This window comes from Mya arenaria, chromosome 5 (genome assembly GCF_026914265.1).
Source record: "Mya arenaria isolate MELC-2E11 chromosome 5, ASM2691426v1".
NCBI lineage: Eukaryota > Metazoa > Mollusca > Bivalvia > Myida > Myidae > Mya > Mya arenaria.
This window is the reverse complement of record NC_069126.1, coordinates 80,208,452-80,231,792: the sequence shown is the minus strand read 5'-3', so window position 1 is coordinate 80,231,792 and position 23,341 is coordinate 80,208,452. Positions and strand designations below refer to the sequence as shown.

Genomic DNA, 23,341 nt, shown 5'->3' with positions numbered 1-23,341 from the left:
CATATTATCAGTAACAACAACACATATATTTTCTCAGATTTTATTACCAGCATTAAAATCTTTATTTTTTAAAACAAAACTAATTAAGACTGTGTTCATAACTTAGATCTAAGTATTTCTGGTATGCTTTTCAAGATGATATTGAATAAGAAATGCGATCAACGCATGTTTAATATTTGAAAAGATTTTTAGATAAATAATTTTATTTTATTTTAGTTTGTTTGTTCCTTGTCTACTAGTAAATGTTAGTATTATATCTGTTTTCCTGATGGGAACGCGTTGTCCAGAACCTTGTACTGATTGTAATTTATCTTTTAATAAAATATTTCTAATTAACAAAACATCATCAGATGATCTAAAAGTGTTTGTACCAGTAAACTAATTGTATATATTCCATAAAATCAACACCAAAAGTAACTTATAACAATCATGGCCTTATTAACTTCGCTTTACACTTTTAAACATTCTTTTCATGTCAATATATCACTGCTGAATTCATTTTCTTCCTCAAAGATCTAATGCTATGACAAAAACAATAACACACATATGGACGGATAAACTGAACTAATCCAACTTTTTTAACATTCGAAACTCCTCAGCCATTTTTATCGAAAACAACCTCGGATGTATGCCGGTACATCAGTTGAAGTAGTTCGTAAATTTTTGAATTATATCATTAATCAAATGCAGTGTTTCAGAGCTGTATTTATTGATCAAAGTTTAAATTGATTGCCAATGATGTGTATTATTGCAAACATAATTAAAATTCCCAAGAATTCAGTCATAAAGTTTAACTTCTAACTGAAATTACTACGCGATCTACTTGCAGCGGACTTAAACGTACCTATTTTTGAGTATGTAAACCGTCCAAATACATCCGAGATTGTTTTCGATATAAAATGGCCGAGGAGTTCCGAATGACATTTTAAATAAAAAAACAATCTAAACAAAATGGCACAACATTGAAACGATTATCACAGTCTCTTTGTGCGGTCACTGAGTAGTCAGCACATCAGTATCGCCTTCTGCCGGCCCTGAAGCCGGGGATACTTCCGGGAGCTACTTGGTTCTTGCGGAGTACCTTTCCGCTACTAGGTCGTTCTTTTGCTTTGCCATCTTTGCCACCGGAGCATAGCACGATAATCGCACCAATGATCAGCAAGATCTGATGGTTTAGAACATAACATGAATACATATTATCAATAAATAAATTAAAAAACGAAAATTACAATATTTTGTTCCAATAAGCGAACATCATATAATTTGTGCTTAAGAATAAATTCTTGAACCGTATGAAAGAGGCATCTTTAAAACTTTTAAAATGGGTCACATTTTGCTACGGTTGTTCCATTAAATTACACTTAAATTTCAAAGTTTCGACTGTGGATGCTTCTGCTATAGCCTCAGAGTTTCAAAAGAAAACTTTAGTCGTTTGATAGGCTTACTGATCAGAGACACTGAACGTAAGGCGTGTGTTTCAAAAGAAAACTTTAGTTGTTTGATAGGCTTACTGACCAGAGACACTGAACTTGAGGCGTGTGTTTCAAAAGAAAACTTTAGTTGTTTGATAGGCTTACTGATCAGAGACACTGAACGTAAGGCGTGTGTTTCAAAAGAAAACTTTAGTTGGTTGATAGGCTTACTGACCAGAGACACTGAACGTGAGGCGTGTGTTTCAAAAGTAAACTGTAGTTGTATGACAAGATTACTGACCAGAGACACTGAACGTGAGGCGTGTGTTTCAATAGAAAACTTCAGTCGTATGACAGGCTCACTGACCAGAGACACTGAACGTGAGGCGTGTGTTTCAAGTCATATGACAGGCTTACTGGCCAGAGTAACTGAACGTAAGGCGTGTGTTTCAAGTCATATGACAGGCTTACTGGCCAGAGTAACTGAAACTGAGGCGTGTGTTTCAAGTTATATGACAGGCTTACTGGCCAGAGTAACTGAACGTGAGGCGTGTGTTTCAATAGAAAACTTCAGTCATATGACAGGCTCACTGACCAGAGACACTGAACGTGAGGCGTGTGTTTTAATAAAAAACTTCAGTCATATGACAGGCTCACTGACCAGAGACACTGAACGTAAGGCGTGTGTTTAAAGTCATATGACAGGCTTACTGGCCAGAGTAACTGAACGTGAGGCGTGTGTTTCAAGTCATATGACAGGCTTACTGGCCAGCGTAACTGAACGTTCAAAAGAAAAATTCAGTCGTATGACAGACTTACTGACCGGAGGCACTACACGTGAGGCGTGGGTTTCAAAAGAAATATTCAGTCCTATGACAGGCTAACTGTCCAGAGAAACAGAACTAGAGGCGTGAGTTTCAAAAGAAATATTCAGTCGTATGACAGGCTACCTGACCGGAGGCCTTGAACGTGAGGCGTTAGTTTCAAAAGAAAACTTCAGTCGTATGACAGACTTACTGACCAGAGGCACTGAACGTGAGGCGTGTGTTTCAAAAGAAAACTTTAGTCGTATGACAGCCTTACTGATCAGACTGAACGTGAGGTGTGAGTTTCAAAAGAAAATTTATGTTTTATGACAGGCTTACTGACCAGACACACTATATAACAGGCGCAAAACGTACATTCAAAAAAGACAGACCACACATTCATCAAACTATCTTTATCAATAATGAATCAAAAGCTCCACTACATAAAAATACCTTAAGCGCGCATACTCAAAGATAACATTAAATATGTTCAAAACATACTTTTCAGATCTAGATAAGCATAATATTGAATACCACCCCAGTCTGGCTAGCTCCTACCTGTAGTAGTCCAATTCCAGCGAGGATTGCTGCAGCATAGATGGCATTTCCGAGAGTATCTTCCCAAGCCTTCTGATAACAACCCTGGAATTAGTTTCAAAAATAACAGTTTAACATAAAGTAAAATCTCGTTTTGTCGAAGTAATTTGGACTTCGGGAAATCCTTCGAGATAAATAACATTCAATATAGCCAATATACAAAACATGTCTAACTAAAAAAAGATATAGAAAAGAGTTCGACAAAACCAGAACAGCTAGATAACAGAGCTCGACACTGCGAGTTTCGACTGTATCTTACATCTGCGGGTATATATACTTATATTGTTACCTAAATTTAAAAAGTGACAAATTGCGGAATTAACACTCACGAAACGATAACGTGGTATTAAAATGTTGGAAAATATAAGTTGTACTTGTGAATGCTTATGCAACATATCGGCGCAACTGCATATCTACAATTTAAACAAGGCTTTTTTTTATTATCCGGCATAATTTGGTAAACGTCAACTAATTATCATCGTCTGGCTTCACTCCCATGAAATTTACACAGAGACGTAGAATGTAGTGGTTGCAAAAAAAGTGCCAAGTGGTATCGAATAGGATTGGGCTGTATAAACATTGTTTAACAAGAAATTATTTACATAGTGGGTACTAGTGAAGATGTAAATTCCAGTGACTTTAAAGATGACGATGACTAAGAGGGGCTTTATAGTATGATTGGCATCGTACTTGAAGACAGATCTGATACAAGCTAGAGCAGGGTGTTGTGATTTTGTGAGCATATCGGATTGGAAGTGTTACGAGAATAAAACGAGATTACTTGACTTCATTGATTGCATGATGTTCTGTTTTTGAAATTGTTACTATTTTGTAAAAGCTTATACACATGTAGACATATTTTTGTACGTAATTTATGCCTATGTTAAGATGTGTCAGTTAATCATTTTGTCACGTATATGACATACTGTTAATAAAATGTTTATTGTAATGTAAGAGAACTACTTGTAAAGGAAACTGTGAGTTTCAATGGTGCTCTTTATCTACATCACATGTCTTGTCTGTGTTTCTTCACATTAATTGCAAAATAATAATAATAAAGTTATGTTGCTTGGATATGTTTTTTTCTTGTTACCAATGGTTACGTAAACTACATCTTACATATACAATATTATATCCGTTATAGATAGAAATTGATAGTTCTAGTCCATTACGTAAACCATTTAGGCGTGTTGTGTTATATAGTCAAAACTGAAGAAACGAATTTTATATGCGGATTGTTTTTAACGTATTTCTTTTGCTTATTTCATGCATAAACTTGCATAAAAGAATGTATTTGTAATGAGGAAATCTATCTTACTCTGCCATGGGAGATACTTATAGTCTTACCTCTGACAGGTAGTTTTCCGTTGCCAGAAGAGGTATCTGTGCGCATGATAGGTCCTCGGAACTTGGTAGTGTTTTGCAACAGGAGACGGGGGTAGCCACTGTCTTTGTGACACCATTTGTTGTTTCTGTGTGAGCCCATTTTTCAGTGTTGTCGAAGTCTGTGTACGCATCCACGCCACAACAACCGTACTATAAAAAGGCAAACTTAAACATATAGGCACTAGATGGCACTAGGTGTTCAAAACTTAAACATCATTTTGCACAAGAAAGAAATGCAACACTTTTCTTTTAATGAATGTTTTGTTAAGTTATAGTTAGATGACATGAAGTAAAAAAAAGTATTATTAAGAATGGGCGGAGTGAGCTTAGCAAACAAGCCCTTCTTAATTTTTATTTAGATTTTACTCAAGCAATCTGAATTAGAATACTTCGTTTGCTGACACATTTTCAACGCAAAAATTGACGCAGTGAGTGGATACTGGATGAATTGCAATTCCTTCGAACATCCGCGAAAGTTGAAATTCCTAATTATAGAGCCTAGAACTTGAACTTAATGACTGCCAATCTGCAATTTTATTGGCTGAAAATGTACGTTGTATTCTAAAGGTTAATAGAGGGCCGATAAATCGGAATATTGTAAAAGCTAAGTACGTTGCTAACTGGATCGTTGTTACTATAAAATCTTTAATACTCAAGAGTGTAATAGACACATGTGATCTGCGGTACTTTAAACAAATATGGAGACAACTGATTCAGCTGTGTTTGTTTCATCACATCAAAAGATATTTCACCTTTAAAAGTTAACAACGATGTCTTAAATAACGATGTTAACATAATTAAGTTCTGGATAAGTTATCATGGTTATTCGACAGTATCAGAATTCTTTACCTTTAATTACGCTTCAAGAAGATCGCGTAATAATTTCAATTAAGGAGTTCACTCTTAAGAATCTTAATGATTTATGCAATAATACACTTCACTGGAAATCAAAGCTCTGAACAATCGGCCCAATATTTTTAATCACTACAATAAGATTTGTTTCATCATAACTATGCTGATATTGAATTGTCCTTGTGGGAAATATTGTAGTACCGGAAACAGATATTGGTGATGAGGTCATTCCGGCACGAACTATTTGACAATGTCTGTCTGTGAGACGCGTGTTTGATCAAACGTTTCTTAAAACGAAATTTGGCTAAACTTTTCTTTAGTTTAACATTTGCAAAATTGGTTTCCATCAGTGTGCTTAGATATTTTCACAAATGTGTTTAAGTACCACAATTTAGATGTGTTTTCACAAAATATCATAGAAGTAGGTATTTTTCAGTTGGCATTTATCTTGGTTACGCCCTTTAAATTATGGTATCACAGTCGTCATACATGCCCTCATATTTTGCAAAAAATGTTATCATATGGTTTACATTTAGTTAATAGTTATTTTATTCGCTCGATTTTTCATACAGCTGAAAGCTGCTATGAGTAACTATCGACTCCTTTTCCTGTGTACATGTCGGTACAATTTGGAGTCCTTTTGGAGAGGCCCTGAGACCTTTCCTCTGGTGGAGCCCTTGGGTGAATGTGTGTATTCCTGCTTACCTTAATCATGAGGATGTTCCAGGAGACGGACGAGATATCACTGGCACCGAGACCGCGATAGTCTGTCTTGATGTTGTCCTTGAGTTTGGTCTTAATCTTGTCAGCAAACTGAAAAATCATAGAGGGCAAGTGTTTGTTTAAATGTACTGATCGCAATATATTTTTTCAAAGTGAGCTCTAAAAGCCATATTTAACGAGCAGCATAAGCGTAACTTAAAGTGACACTCTTATTCAAAATCAATACATACACATGTATAACAAACATTAAATTTGACTGATAAACCTTCATCTACTTACTAAATAATGCTTTCATGGAAAACATTAATTTCTGATATCAAGATTGAAATCGTGTATTTAATAGCAGAAAGCGCAAAAATATTAAATGATTGGTGAATGCTAAAGTATTTACTGTGGTCAACGATAGTCTCATAAGGTAGAAATACCGTGTTTTCTGCACCTTTCTTTCAAATTAAACTTGGTATCCTTCATAAGAACCATTGTTTTCGACATTTATTCATCCTTCTTAGTATGTTAAAACGGTATTATTTATTGTGGTAAATCTCATCAGGGAGGAAGAATGCATCTTTAAATATATTGCGATCTAGCTCTTACACTGATAAAAACCTTTTTTGTGACTAAAAGGGATTTAAAATTTAAAATTATTTTTCCAAAAAGTACGTCAAACTGTTAGCGAATGTAACGTTTAGTGCCCGCGCTTCTGACCAAAGTTCAATTGCCGGCGGTTGGTTTATAGTGACGACCAAGTCGGACAAGTGGGTTTCTTTCTGGGTACTCCGTTTCCCAACAACAAAAACATCATCTCAAAACATCATGCAAACAAGATTGATAAAGTTATTGTCGCCATAACTAAATTCACAATCGTCGTAAAAAAAATATTATAATTTAATACAGCATTGTCATAATCAGAGAAGTGCATTAGTGATTTGATTGCTTGCTTAACATTGGTATAGTGTTTACAAAACCAAATCTGAATGTATCACATATAAGTAGTGATATGTCTTGCATAAAGTTCTTTTCGATGCAGTAAGTAGGCACGTAGAAATACGGATGAAAGATGCGCTAGAAGCATCATTGTCACAGTGTACGTAGGTAAAGGTGCAAAGCAGAGGGCAGGTTGTGGGTATACTCTTTACGTTTTATACATTTGAAAGACGAGAGGCTTTGTTGCGTAAGCTAAAATAAACTTCAGTTCTGTTCCTTTCCTTTCATAACAAACTTTTCAACATGATGATATATGCCAAGGTGATAATGATTACAGGATCTACATTTGTTCTAATGTTTCAGAATACAGTAACTATTTATACTGGTCAATGGAATGATAGTTTTAGATCCTGTCTTACCGTATCATCAGTGTAGAGGAGAATCACACAGACAACTTCCGCAATTGCGATGGCTAGGCAGATAACCACATACTGAAAAAAAAATAATATATATTTCAATGGATAGAATGATGACAGTTTGCAGATAAACGAAGCAGACAGTCCCATCTAAGGCGCTTTGCATGAACGGCGAATCACACGGACAACTTTAGCAATGGGTAATGCTAAGCAGATTGCGACATACTGTAAAAAGAAACTTTCAACGGATCGTATGGGGATGGTTTGCAGATAAACAAAGCAGACAGTCCCAGCTAAGGCGCCTTGCATGACTAAACTGCGAATCACACAGACTACTTCCGCATTGATATGGCTAAGCAGATGACAACATATTGAAAACAGATGAATAGCAATTGAATTTCATTCCTCCAATTGATCGAAGGAAAAGAGAAATGATGAACGGAGCAGACAGTCCCAGCCGTGCCCGTCTAAACGGCGAATCATACAGACAACTTCCTCAAATGTATGACTATGTAGATCACGTACTGTAAAAAGAAATTGAAATTAACTCTTTCAATGGACCGAATGGGGATAGTTTGCAGATAAATGGAGCGGGCAATCCCATCCAAGGCACTTTGCATAACCAAACATGCGAATAACACAGAAAACTTCCGCTATTGATATGGCTAGGTAGATGAACACATTCTGAAAATAGTAAAAAACCAATTGTAAATCACTCTTCCATTGGATCGAAGGAAAAAGGAATATGGTTTGCAGATAAAAAGAGCAGACAGTCCCATCGAAGTCTCCTTGCACGACTATACGGCATATAGCACAGACTAATTCCTCAATTAATAAGGCAGATGATCACATTCTACTGAAAACAGAAGAAAGGCAATTTAAATTCGCTCAACCAATTCATTGAACTAATATAGCTTGCAAATACACGGAGCAGACCGTCCCATTGATAGTTTCATGCACGTCTTAATGGCCATACCACAGAGGTGACACTTCAAATATTTGACACCAATTATACTGCTACTACTTATATTCGAACTTGGGTTCTGAAACAAGCCTTTTATATACTATAATTTTCACTATAACGTTGTGGGTATAATTTGAGACACTTATGGATATATTTGACAAGTGGGGTCGTTACGAGCAAAAACAATACTTAATATTACGCAAAAAAAAATGTATGTCTATAAGGCCGTATAAGAAGATTTAGTTTCTTAATCTCCATACCTGATCTTGCAATGAAAACAATTCCATGTATTGCCATTAGTTTGGCAAGGCCACAAGTTTGTTTAATCTCTAGCATGCCAACAATTATAAGGTATCCTGGTATGCAAGAATAAATAAGACCTAGAGCACGGTGTCAAATTAGCGACAGGAAGGCTTTTAAATAATGACAATAATTGTATCGATACAGGTACACGCGTCAAAGACATTTGGAACTATAGACGATATGTAATTAGTAAAACCTTATCTATTCTAAACAAAATCGCTGCAAGTTTGTCTTTTGCACAGGGGACAAAAGAAAACTCATGTGTTCCTTTGTAAGTATTTTCTCGGATTAATCACATTTCCGATTAGTTTTACTCTCTAGTAATTTGTATCTATAAAAAAGATAATATACATATGCAATGTTGTTGATAGGTTGTTGTTGCTAGCTAGTTTATTTTATTCCTCAAACAGGTAGAGGTCATTTTAGTTCTTTCGCAAGTTTTTTCATCATGATAGATCTTTTGTTCTATGAAGTTTGGGTCTATCATAGTATTTTAGAGGTCAAGAAATTGGCCCTTTATTCTGTTGTAAAACGCTTCAGTAAAATTAAAAAGAAATAAAATGGTAATTAATACATAATGATACGAGTGAGGCCTGTTTTTGTTCAAGATTTGTTTTTTAAATAGACGTTAATTAGGAAAGAGTTTCAAATATTGAAGCAAATTCCGATATGAATTCGTACTTTGTAAAATATATTATATAAGACTTGGTTGGCAAAGGCGGAAAGTATTCATGACTTAGGTGAAACCACAAGTGATGTATAATGTATTATATAATATTTGGTATCAGTGATGTATACTACAGTATATAAGACTTGGTTGGTACAGGTGTAAGGTGAAGTATTCATGAACTTTTTGAAACTAGCAGTGATCTCCTCTTAAACTGACAGAGCAAAAATGATAGCCCAAACATTTATGTATACAGATATGTTAATACAATGTACATGTGTAGTTTGTCTACGTTGTTTGTTTTTACACGGTGTGTATCTCTCGTTAAGTATATGTTTGGCCTTAGCACTGTGCCTCTTATCAGTGTCTTCGTTGGCTTATGGATACTGGGCCCGTATTCACTAGCGTCCCGGAGGGCGTTTCAATAAAAAAAAACAGTCGTAACTTCAGCTTAGTTACAAATGGCAAAACATTGATTGCTTTATTTCCTCAATTCTGTGTCCAATTTTATACTGGCTCAAGCTCAATTAACACAAATATGTAGAAAAATAACGATAATATGACACTAAGATCATTTCAGTTTAAGACCTAAATGGACTAAGACCTTAAATGAAACGCAAAAACAGAAGCAGACACCTTTAAACATAATATTAATTTGAGAAGAAGAAGAAAAAGAAGAAAAAGAAGAAGAAGAAGAAGAAGAAGAAGAAGAAGAAGAAGTGAAAGAAGAAGAAAAAGAAGAAGAAGAATAAGAAGTGAAAGAAGAAGTGAAAGAAGAAGAAGTGAAAGAAGAAGAAGAAGAAGAAGAAGAAGAAGAAGAAGAAGAAGAAGAAGAAGAATATATACAAACACGAAGATAACATTAGAACCTGTGATCAACAACAACATATTCTCAGGACATCTCACTTACCATCACAAGGAGGCACTTGATCTGACAGCAAGCCCCAAGAACTCCAAGCAAAGATATGATCCCGAAGAACAGCCCGATGCAGATAAGCACGATTGACAGGGTGAGCAAGAGCTCGTTCATGTCCAGATCCACGTCCGTGCTGTTACCAATCCCTGGGAAACAATAATGAACATTACAAACAGCATTATGTTTCATCGAAAGGCATAAAAAAGGGATTGTGCGCATGGAAGAAGTTCCGCTTGACTCATCTGGCGTGGAGGTGCCAGATCGGACTTTCCTGAATTAATCAACTACCGATCCATGGGAATTGATATTAGTGAAGCCAGTACAGTATAGTACAATTATAAACTTAATACGTTTTTAATGCTTCAAATACTTCGGAGATAAAAATGAATTCCGCATGGTAAACTAATGAAATAGGTATGGCGAACACATTTTAAGCAAAATAACTTGCCGCATAGACTATCAGGCAAATATCGACGAAAGCTGTTTGAAATATACTGTCAATTTTATGACGAATTAATATTTACATTGTTAATACAAATATTTGTACCTAATATAAGTACGTACCTGTATCTTCCAGAGCCTTTTTGAGCGCCTCTTCGGCTGACTGAACATAGTCGTCTGTGTACTTCTTACCGAATCGGAGGAACATTCCAGCGCCAAATAGGACAACCCCAATAAACTGCCGAGGGAAAAGATATACATTTATCACAGCGGGCGATGGATTCTGGCATGATAAGCATAACGGGATACTTGAAGAACATGTATTATATGCTTCTCGGCGGTGTATAGAGATATATCAGTGAAATAAATGGAATTTCACTGTTTCGAACAGTGAAAATCTCAATTAGAAGTTTTCACTGTTTTGTAATTTTAACCGGGAAGTTCGTATACCATTCGGTACGCTTTTCGGATAAACTAAACTACATTTCATTTAATATCCATTTTAGACATATAATAAAAACAAAAAGGGTCTGTCACACCTAGCCGATTTGGCTCGCCGGAGCTTAACTGAGCATAACATTTGGCGATTTTCGGGAATCGGTATTAGTACGACAGCACAACGGCATCACATCGTTAAGCACAGTATAGTATCATATCATACAGAACGGTATCGCATCATAAAAAACGGTTTCACTTCGTGAAGAACGCTCTCACATCATAAAGAACGGTTTCACATCGTAAAGAACGGTAACACATCGCGAACAACGATATCACATCGCGAAAAACGGTATCACATCGTGAACAACAGTATTACGTCGACAGGAGATTGTGAGAACATCGACCGGAAACGGTAAGTTTTGAACGTGCTAAAAAATCTTCCATTGATCTGCATGCGCGAGCAACGGGACTGCAACGGCAGTGCTCCGGTATGATTTGGTAAATTTCGGTAGAGCACCGGTAGCGCCCCGTAATGGATCGGCGGCTCTCCGAGCAACGAGACCGTAACGGCAGTACTCCGATAAGGTTTCGTAAATGTCGGTATAGCACCGGTAGCGCCCCGTAATGGATCGGCGGCTCTCCGAGCAACGGGACTGCAACGGCAGTACTCCGGTATGGTTTCGTAAATGTCGGTAGAGCACCGGTAGCGCCCCGTAATGGATCGGCGGCTCTTCGAGCAACGAGACCATAACGGAAGTACTCTGGTAAGGTTTCGTAAATGTCGGTAGAGCACCGGTAGCGCCCACTAATGGATCGGCGGCTCTCCGAGCAACGAGACCGTAACGGAAGTACTCCGGTAAGGTTTCTGAATGTCGGTAGAGCACCGGTAGCGCCCCGTAATGGCTCGGCGGCTCTCCGAGCAACGAGACCGTAACGGAAGTACTCCGGTAAGGTTTCGTTAATGTCGGTAGAGCACCGGTAGCGCCCCGTAATGGATCGGCGGCTCTCCGAGCAACGAGACCGTAACGGAAGTACTCTGGTAAGGTTTCGTAAATGTCGGTAGAGCACCGGTAGCGCCCCGTAATGGATCGGCGGCTCTCCGAGCAACGAGACCGTAACGGCAGTACTCCGATAAGGTTTCGTAAATGTCGGTATAGCACCGGTAGCGCCCCGTAATGGATCGGCGGCTCTCCGAGCAACGGGACTGCAACGGCAGTACTCCGGTATGGTTTCGTAAATGTCGGTAGAGCACCGGTAGCGCCCCGTAATGGATCGGCGGCTCTTCGAGCAACGAGACCATAACGGAAGTACTCTGGTAAGGTTTCGTAAATGTCGGTAGAGCACCGGTAGCGCCCCCTAATGGATCGGCGGCTCTCCGAGCAACGAGACCGTAACGGAAGTACTCCGGTAAGGTTTCTGAATGTCGGTAGAGCACCGGTAGCGCCCCGTAATGGCTCGGCGGCTCTCCGAGCAACGAGACCGTAACGGAAGTACTCCGGTAAGGTTTCGTTAATGTCGGTAGAGCACCGGTAGCGCCCCCTAATGGATCGGCGGCTCTCCGAGCAACGAGACCGTAACGGAAGTACTCTGGTAAGGTTTCGCAAATGTCGGTAGAGCACCGGTAGCGCCCCGTAATGGATCGGCGGCTCTCCGAGCAACGAGACCGTAACGGAAGTACTCCGGTAAGGTTTCGTTAATGTCGGTAGAGCACCGGTAGCGCCCCGTAATGGATCGGCGGCTCTCCGAGCAACGAGACCGTAACGGAAGTACTCCGGTAAGGTTTCGTTAATGTCGGTAGAGCACCGGTAGCGCCCCGTAATGGATCGGCGGCTCTCCGAGCAACGGGACACCAACGGCATTACTCCGTTAAGGTTTCGTTAATGTCGGTTGAGCACGGGTAGTGCCCCGTAATGGATCGGCGGCTCTCCTGTTTGGCTTAAATTGATGTGTACCGTACTGGTACAAATGTGATATTGTTGTCCTGCCTATGTACTAATGATGTACTACCGTTCATTATAGTTGGGGGAATAATTCAAAATTAATTTGACAAAATAAAATTAAAAGTAAATATCTGATATGTATCAAATGTTTGCTAGTGAATAATAACCCTGTAGGGAAACTATTTCTCTACAATAGCAATGTTTGAAATCTACATTGTTTTCAATAACAAACCAGATTTCGCCATATTGATTTATTTTTGTTTGGGACTCGCTCATTATTATTATTATTATTATTATTATTATTATTATTATTATTATTATTAAAATGCACGTTTTCGTATGGCGAAATAATGAATGACAATTGATTAGGATTGTAAAAAATAATATACTGACTGCTAGAACCCTTTGAAGGCCGCGATTTTGAATAGCGCAAGTAACGCTTTTTAAGAAAATGCTTAAAGGTTAAGTTATCCTGATGTTTTAAGATGAGTCCTTGTGGGCGTTGGTTTTGTTGTCAGTTTTCTATGTTTTCTTGTCTGTTCCGGTGTGGTCTCGGGCCCCACTAAAACCATTTTTTTTATTATTTGTAAGACGGTTTTTGTCTGCAATATCGGTATCAAAGAGTAAAATAGTTATTCTATGGGTGTTTTCAGATGCAATACCGTGGACATTATTTGATGCTAAAGAATGAGCGAGTTCTTTTAAAGCTGCGCTCTCACAGATTGAACGTTTTGACAACTTTTTTATTTTTGTCTTGGAACGAGCCAATTTATTCGAAAATGTCATTAATTTTCAAACATAAATATGAAAATCTGCGATCTAATATTTTGTCAGCAGTCATATATCAATGGTTTGCAGATATTTACGCAAAAAAATGGTTCATTCCAAGATAAAAAATAAAAAACGGTAAATCTGTGAGAATGCACCTTTAAGATAAATACAATTTACAGTAATTTGAAATTTTGATTTTGAAAACTACTCGTATTTGAACGACAAATCTCATGAACGGTGTGAAGCCATGCGTGTTATTATTCCCTATAAACTTCCGTCATGTTTATGTAAAATAGAACTGCTTCCTTCATCTATTGCTAATAAAAGTGTATATTCAAATTTTGCATTTCGTTTCAAATTTAATCATGCCAGGAATATTGAGCAATGACATGGAACATGCTTTGATGATATTTAAAGCTGCACTGATTTACCGTTTTTGCAACTTATTATTTTTTATTTTCTGTTTTGGAATGACCAACTTTTTGAGTAAATATCTGCAATAATGAAACCAATGATAATGGACTGGCCCTAATTTCTCGAAAGTTCTTAATTCCCTTATAACAGGATTAAGCTAATCTCATTATTTTTGGTTTTTAATAAATTGCCTTATATTAACTTCTTTAAGAGTTTTTTATACTTAAGATAGAAATTATCTTTATGAAAATCACAATTAACCATTTTACAATTATAAAAAATCAATTTAAGTATGTTTTTGGGGTAATTGAAATTAGCTACTTAAGCCTGTTAAGCTTAAGAAGTTTCGAGAAATTGGGGCCTGGTGAAAAAAGATCAGATCGCAGATTTACATATTTCCATTTGAAAATAAATGTTTTATGGCTAAAAGCATTACTATGGTTTAAGAAAAATGCCTAAAACATCTTTTTTTAACTTAAATATAAAACTCTGCGATCTATGTTGTAGTCAGCAGTCTTATATAACTTGTTTACATGCATTTTCGCTTAAATTGGCTCGTTCCAAGACAAAAAATAAAAAAGTTGTCAAAACGTTTAATCTTCGTGAGTGCAGCTTTAAAATCAAATCTCATCATTACAAATCGCTGTGATACACACTTCAATGTATATTGCTATTTTTTGTCCGATCTTTTCATTAGAGATTTATATATTTCTTTTTGTAGCCCGATAATAGGGTTTCCATCAATATATATTGCTATTTTTTGTCCGACCTTTTCATTAGAGATTTATATGTTTCTTTTTGTTGCCCGATAATAGGGTTTCCATCAATATATATTGCTATTTTTTGTCCGACCTTTTCATTAGAGATTTATATGTTGCTTTTTGTCGCCCGATAATAGGGTTTCCATTAATATATATTGCTATTTTTTGTCCGACCTTTTTATTAGAGATTCATATGTTTCTTTTTGTCGCCCGATAATAGGGTTTCCATCAATATATATTGCTATTTTTTGTCCGACCTTTTCATTAGAGATTTATATGTTTCTTTTTGTCGCCCGATAATAGGGTTTCCATCAATATATATTGCTATTTTTTGTCCGACCTTTTCATTAGAGATTTATATGTTTCTTTTTGTCACCCGATAATAGGGTTTCCATCAATATATATTGCTATTTTTGTCCGACCTTTTCATTAGAGATTTATATGTTTCTTTTTGTTGCCCGATAATAGGGTTTCCATCAATATATATTGCTATTTTTTGTCCGACCTTTTCATTAGAGATTTATATGTGATTTATATGTTCCTTATTGTCGCCCTTGTATAGGGTTTCCATCAATATATATTGCCCATTGTTGTATTTCAAAGGGTGTCTATCAATAGAGTTTAGATTACCAATTGTTGTTCGTTCATTGGGTGTGTATCAAGAGTGGCTTGATGACAAAGGCTCATTAAAGTCATAATAAATCAGTTCAACTGCCCAAAATTATATTTTACACACACTTGAACATGTCTATCATTAATATAATACATTGCCTTAAACATAAAATGAGATTTGACAAAATTCAAAAGGAGCCTTTACTGTAATAAGAAACAGTATAGGGTACTTTTGAATTTTGTCAAATGATATACATGTTCAAGTATGTGTAAAATATAATTTTGGCTTGTTAAACTGATTTTTATGACATTAATGAGCCTTTGTCATCCAGCCACTGTGTGTGTATCAATATCAGATAGCATATTATTCATTGGTGTCCACGTATCAAGTGTCTATCAATATATACTACCCACGGAAGAACGTTCATACTGTGTATATCAATATATAACAGCCATTGTTGTCCGCTCAAAGCAGCATCTATCAAAATATGTTTTGCTTTTGTTGTCTTCGAGTGAAAATAATATTTACTTTTATCTGGAGTAAAATTAACTTTGATCAAAGACCGTTATTCAACAAAGTTCTTTTCTTTTCTTTTATTCCAAATTTTATAAACAATATTAGTTTAATTGGCGTTAATTAAGAATCATAACTTTTCAAGTTATTTGGTTGACGTCATTTCAAAACATTTTATCACAGCATAATAATCGCTGCGTTACTGAAATGCTCGCTTATATTTTTGACTTTATTTTTGTTATACATGGACCAAGGTCTATAAGAGATTAGATAGTTCAAATGAAGTGAAAATAAAAGCAGTGAAAATAGCATGGCTTTTCATAAAAAGCATAAAAGAAAAGTAAATTAACAAAAACAAGTGAGTCTTGGAGAGCTGCGAAAAACATTCTTTGATTTGACATCTCTAACGTATTCTGTTTTTTTTTATAACCAATGAAGAATCAATAGTATTAATCTTCGTTTCACTACAAAACTTATTATTTTTTTAAAAAGAAAATCAGATTTCATATTTGTACTGAAACTCACCAGAAAGAATATATTCACAGAAACAACTAGAATTCGTCCACAAGTTTTTAACGCCCCCATGTTCAAACAGGTTGTTTTTTTACTTCCCCTGTATGTAAAATTCCTTTCCTTTAATATATTTATTGTGTATTTCAAAACGACGTGTTAAATATAATGAGCTTTATTTCATATCCTTTAAAATCACAGTTTCACATGTATTTACGAAAGTTCTACTCCCGGAAGACGCGTGTTAAGTGTAACTTCAGACAGTTTCCAATATTTTAAACAAATCAAAGTTTAAATCGAGAAATTTTGTGAAACATTGAACAGTTGAAATTTATGAAGCGATGAATGCCCATGGGGAATCATATTTCCTCAATTAGCATTTTCACCTTGGTTCAATTTGGTTTAAAGGGACTTGACACCAGATGATACCATTGCAATAAAAAGGAAAATTGTCCAAAACTTTAATAAAATTTATTTCGCTGTGTACAACACATTGAATCTTACCATTGCAAGAATAAAGATAATTGTCAAAAAGTTACACAAATTTGATATAGTTTTGTATCACGCATTGAATCTTACTTATTGATGAATCATATCGCTGACGACACATCTTTTGCATTTTTTACGAGATTTTTTCCAAATCGAAATTTACTGGGTTTGTCTACCACGTAAATATCAATAATTATAAATATAGCGTCGGTATATGATTTTTCTAAATGAAAGCGTGACTTTCGCATGCTTAATATACACACTATAAACTTGGGAACCATTATGCGCTATTTTTAATAGGTAATTTTTAACTCAGCTGAGACAGCGACAAAATTTTATATTAATCATGTATATTATTGGCCTCATACTAGCTCGTATTGATAATTCTTGGCTTTTTTTTAGCTAATACTGTATTTGCCGATTTGAGAACATCTGTGTCTAGTCCCTTTAAACTCAGACGAAAATCAAGTACCCAATCACAAAAACACGGTTTCGGTAACGGAAAGTTTACTTAAAATCCAATCCCATTAAAATCATATCGTGATATTCGCTTCATTGCTTTTTGTATTATAACAGCGAAGCGTAGTGAAGTGATTTAACAGATCTGATTTTAATGAGTGTGCTACTTATTCGCATGCACAAACTCCTTGCATCGCTAAAAATCGTACACTTAAAGGCATTTCACTATAATGATTAAAACCAAATATACACAGTTAAATAAATATAAGCCTTTATAACTGGGGATTTTCAATGAATGTCTACGTGGTCACAAATTTCTCATTTAAAGAAGCGCGGAAATATCGCAAATATTTCACATTTATACACAAATCTTATTTATTTTCTTTGTTGTTAACATCCAAGTGAAACGCGTTAAACATTATGAAGTATTTAGATTATAAAACTATCCATCTATCACGTGTAGCCTATATTGTGCCCCCTTAAAGGCTGCACTCTCACAATTTGACCATTTTTTTTTTTGTCTTGGAAAGAGCAATTTTTTGCGTAAATATCTGCAATCCAATGATGTAAGACTGCTGACAAAAGATCAGATCGCAGATTTTCATATTTCCGTTCGAAAATTAATGTTTTATGGCTTATTCTAACGGTTTAAGAAAAATGCATAAAACAGCAGTCTTATTTGACTGGTGTTCATGTATTTTCGCAAAAATTGGCTCGTTCCAAGACAAAAAATAAAAAAAAGTTGTCAAAACGTTCAATCTGTGAGAGTGCAGCTTTAAGAAATTTGGAAATGGTTAAATAAAATCGATTGAATATAAAGTACTTTAAGGAGATGCGACCTTGGTCAATAGGTACACGTATAGATGTCGATTATTCAGTTTGTATAGATAATTTAAGAGAAAATAATGTCGTGAGATTGAGTACGCATAAACTGGTTTCTACTCGCAAGTTTAAACCCAAAAAGAACTTATTCGGCTGACCGTTTCAAGGCGATAGCCCGACCATATTGTGTGTCTTGCTTTGTAGCGACGTTGTGTGTTAAAAGGTAGGTGTCACAGGGTGAGGACAATTTTCAGCCAGACTGAGGCTCAAACAGGGCGAGTGTTCTACGTCTGAGCTACCAGGCCGCTACTGCGACACAGTTCCCAACACATGTATAGGCAATTGATGTTGCTACCAAAATATGGATAATTCTTTCAAGCTGAAGAAGTAGGTGTCACAGGATGAGGAAATTGTGCAGCCAGACCGGGGCTAGAACCCGGGACATGCTTCTAACAGGGCGAGTGTTCTACGACTTAGCTACCGGGCCGCTAAAACACTTTCTAAGCACCTGGATAGGTAACCGTACCGTGTCATACTCTCCTGCAAATTTGGAATATGTCCACAAATCTCAATGTTAGAGAAAATAACAAGGTGGACCTGATATCTACGAAACTACGCGTAATATCTTGAGTACATATACAGTTACGACTCCACGTCGGGCGCCATTTGTCACAGGGTGAGAAAAATGTGTAGCCAGACCGGGGCTTAAACCCGGCACCTCCCGCTAACAGCGCGAGTGATCTACCGTCTGAGCTACCGGGCCGCTACTGCGACACACATTCTCAACACCTGTAAAGGTAACGTTACAGTGGCATAAGCAGGATTGAAACCATTGAAACTACAGTGACAAGCCCTGTAGCACCAAAATAATGTTTAAAGGCACATAGAGCAAGGCCCAAACAAACGAAAACACGAGAAACAACGATACAGGACAACAAACAATACCCTTTTATCAAACTGCTTTATGAATAATTCCCAACATACAGCAAAATATCGAATGAAGCATTCTTTTGTTTGCGATAAAATTATCAAAGTCTGTTATGTAACTTCATGCATATTTAAATGCACTTCCTCGGACTATTGAGACCCTATACATGTGTCAGTACATTAAACCATTGATTAATGCCCAGCAAATTCATTCACATTTATTGTTTAAACTTTGAGTATTCAAAGATGAAAAAGCATACAAAAGTACATGAGTCTGTTGCTGAAAATATAGGTAATTGAGTATAACAACAATTTCCGTATGACTTTGCCCTAGAAAAAAATGGTGATTTTGGATACCCGACCCTACCTACGAAACAGGCGCCGACCCTAATGCTGTAATAGGTTAAAAGTAGTGGTAAAAAGGAGTTTTAATATGTAGTTTAAAAAGCTTTATACAAAAGACTACTTTTATGTCATTCCCATGCAGTGATGCCTAATACGTTCTAACATAAAGCATTATAAGTTAAAAATCCAAACAATTCCTGCTTACCCTACCTGTTGTAGACAAAAAATATGTAACCCTAGCCACACATTGTTTTGCCTTGTGTGTGAGAGTGGCGGATTCGTGATCTAGTGGTAATACATTTGACTGTCAATCCATCCAGGGATCGCAGCTTCGATACCCCGCTGCAACATTACACAATCCTAATCGTCTTCCGGCAGGGACGTTCAATGGGGGCCCCGTGTGACATTAGGTGGTACACGTTAAAGAACCAAGGAAGCTTTTATCAGGGTTATTACTAAATTGTAACTCAACAAATACGAACAGTCGAACCCCATGGCTCGAACTCGCTTGGCTCGATTTCCTCGTCGGCTCGAACTGGATGTAAAGGTCCGATTTTTGTTTTACTGAATGCAAACATTCCCGCTTGGCTCGTATATCCCGGGGCTCGAGGACTTTTCGCCGGTCCCTTGGAGTTCGAGCCGACAGGGTTCGACTTTATGGTAACACCTTATTATACCAGATAATTGAGCGTAACGCAGCAGCTAGATAGAAAATGTCTTTGAAATCTCTTATGTTTATTATTTAATACAAACACTTTTTGAATTGGATCTCTCTTTTTTATAATGTAGTGACTGTATATTAAAGGCCTCTCCGAATGATTAAGCAGTCGCTGTGTTGAATGCGTGTTATTGTTTCGCTGTCAAAACGCTCAAATGCCTTCAAGAGTTGCTATTAGGGGGTCATAGTTTTGCACTAAGGCTTGTTGACACGATTAAAATGCGAATTTTATTGCTGTTTAAATACACTACTAAGTGTAGAAATTGAAAAGTATGAAATATGTTTACAATTCTTCAATGATAAGGCGATCGTTCTTTTAGAAAAAAAATAAAAAATACAAAAAATAATATAATAAACAAATAAGGCATGCATGAATTGACTCCTGTCTTCCTGGGAGAGACTATAGTGATACTTGATATTGGATTAAATGATCCACAAAGCAGACAAAGGCCTCACTACATAGTTTTGTTAGTCCACGTGTTTTGTGAAATACATGTAAGCGGGCATTGCAATGCCGCATACATTTCGTTATTACATACCTACTGTCGGCATCAATATGCGGGGCACTATAACGCATATTGGTCGTGGCGTGTGCACTCATTCCGTATATAGTTCCTTTTGCGTTTTCTTTCGTTATGTTTTTTAAAACGAAAGAGTTAACATAAACAAAATAATTAATTACTAGGCTTTATTACTTTTATTCGCCGTGACTTATCGTCGACGACATTTTTTTTATTATCAGTGTTGTTGTTGGTGTTATTGTTGTAGTTGTTATTTTTTCCTTTAAAGAAAAAAAGTCGTGTTTGTGCCCACGTCTATGCCGGCGGCGCCGGCATGCATATTCGTCCCAGATATTATTTTTCTTGTACAACGTTCACTGTTACATTGAAATCTGGTATGACTGCAAGTTTCATTTACTTCAATCAGATCACAAAAAAAACATTATTTGAATGAGTCGCTCTTTGTCATTACCAGGTTTAACTGGAAAAACAACTTAGTTAAATGTGTAAGAGTTGTCGTTCTTTTCTTCTTAGTGAAGACAAGCAAATGGTAGAGAATTATCAAACAAGAACTATATGCGGCCTGGTCATTCCTTTTCGACACATATAGCACGAACTATATGCAGTTGCGAACTGTATGCGGCACTAAAGGGTATATAGGCTAGTCAATTTATTACTTTGGGGTCAAACAAAATCCTTCACAATATTTTGCGATAGGTTATGATTTTGTTTTATGTGTGGTAGATGTAGAAGTATTGTTGTGTTGGTACACTATGTGTTCACACATGAATGTGGGCATATGTTTTGTATACAAATTGCATTTATAAATTTCAAGTCTATCCATTAAAACAACAACATATCATGGCAACTGCAACAAAAAGGCGAAGGGAGGAAGAGGATAACCATCTCCAGAAATACGTTAAGAGCTCGACCTTTTAATTCGGATAATTTAACAAAATCACAAGTTTTAACTGACCATTGCATGATATGAAAACGATGTAACAGTATATTTAAACGTCCGCGAAATAACCGAAGGCACCAGATGCCAAATACCATCAATATCAAACAAGACAGTGGTCGGCACTCATTTTTCGGAATTTCAGTTTCACAAACATGAGTCCCCATGATATTTGTCCTGAACATGTGCGAACACATATGCGTTTACCCTTCTTTTAAAGTTTATGTAATAAACAGTTTAAAAGAATATCCATGTTTCATTAACATATATCGTCGCGTTAAAAAAAAACATCAATTTATCTGTAGTAAAAGAATGCAGTACATGCTATTTTAAAAATTAATAAACAGTGAGGGTAATTACTTATACATGTATACACAAAGATAAATAACAAAATAGCATTGTTTAAACTAGACAATGCTATATCTCAACACAATTGCACTGCTGTTGGTAATCCAGAACAATCCATCATTATTTTGATAACAGCCCGGAACAACCCAATTGCATATTATTGATTATATTATTGATTATATCATTGATTATTACATGATCTATGAATAACCCGCTTAAAATTAAAAAAGTGACCCCTCGGTGTTTTGGTGCCGATCTGACAGCATATTTTCCGGAGTCCCACAAGGAATAGTCCTAGGTACGCTTGTGTGTTTTATGCCACAGAAGATAAACACTCAGTTAGTAAATCAGTCTTATCGGAGTCTCACAAGGAATTGTCCTAGCAACGCTTGTGTGTTTTATGCCATAGAAGATAAACACTCAGTTAGTAAATCAGTCTTACCGGAGTCCCACAAGGAACAGTCCTAGGACCACTTGTGTTTTATGCCAAAGAAGATAAACACTAAGATAGTATATCAGTCTTACCGGAGTCCCACAAGGAACAGTCCTAGGACGGCTTGTGTTTTATGCCACAGAAGATAAACACTCAGATAGTAAATCAGTATTGCCGGAGTCCAACAAGAAACAGTGCTAGGATCGCTTGTGTTTTTATGACACAGAAGATACACACTAAGTTACTAAATCAGTCTTACCGAAATCCCTCAAGGAACATTTCTAGACCCGCTTGTGTTTTATGGCATAGAAGATAAACACTTCCATAGTAAATCAGTATTGCCGGAGTCTAACAGGAAACAGGCAAAAGTTTTTTGTTTCATTTCTCCTTCAAAGGGTCACTCATAGCAACGATCTATCATAAAATAACCGTGAATGACTGCATTTTAACAATGTGAAAAAATCTGGAAAGGACAAAATAGCCGTCCTTTCGAGATTTTCTGACAGGTCACATGACACCATAGCAGGAGTTCATTTCCTGCAAACGACTGATGACAATATGACGTCGTTAACTTTAACAAATTCTGAATAATCGGTCCATTGTGTGATAAAACTATTGAATCGTACACTGAAAAAGACACGAATAATAACTGGAGCTTTTTCGGTACCAAGTGTCCCCGAGTTATCGCCTTTCGGCATTTTGTATTACTCCAGTTTGATATGTATTGGGAATATCGTTTTCTTAACACATCGGGGTGGTTTCAAAACAGTTTTGTTTAAATAACCTGTCTAGACATAGAAGAAACAAACATTTTATTTCTTGATTATGTTTTTATTTCTGATTCTATGGTAACACTAGCCTTGTGCCAACATAAGCACAAACCACATGCAAGTACGATATAGTGTACTGTGCATGAATGAACCTATATATAAATACCAGTAGGCGAAGACAAAAGAGGGGAAGAATGGAGGACAG

The 23,341-nt window shown here is 36.5% G+C and overlaps 1 protein-coding gene across 1 annotated transcript; it reads right to left on the bottom strand.

The window, feature by feature from the left end:
* Positions 1–26: 26 nt before the first annotated feature.
* LOC128234534 (tetraspanin-1-like) lies at positions 27–16,712 on the bottom strand. Its single transcript, XM_052948799.1, has 8 exons — positions 16,383–16,712; positions 10,531–10,645; positions 9,961–10,112; positions 7,120–7,191; positions 5,759–5,866; positions 4,163–4,351; positions 2,777–2,860; positions 27–1,165 (listed from the first exon to the last, which is right to left on the bottom strand). Exons 1-8 carry the CDS (start codon positions 16,440–16,442, stop codon positions 1,013–1,015), a joined length of 933 nt encoding a protein of 310 aa, XP_052804759.1. The 5' UTR covers positions 16,443–16,712; the 3' UTR covers positions 27–1,012.
* Positions 16,713–23,341: the final 6,629 nt, after the last annotated feature.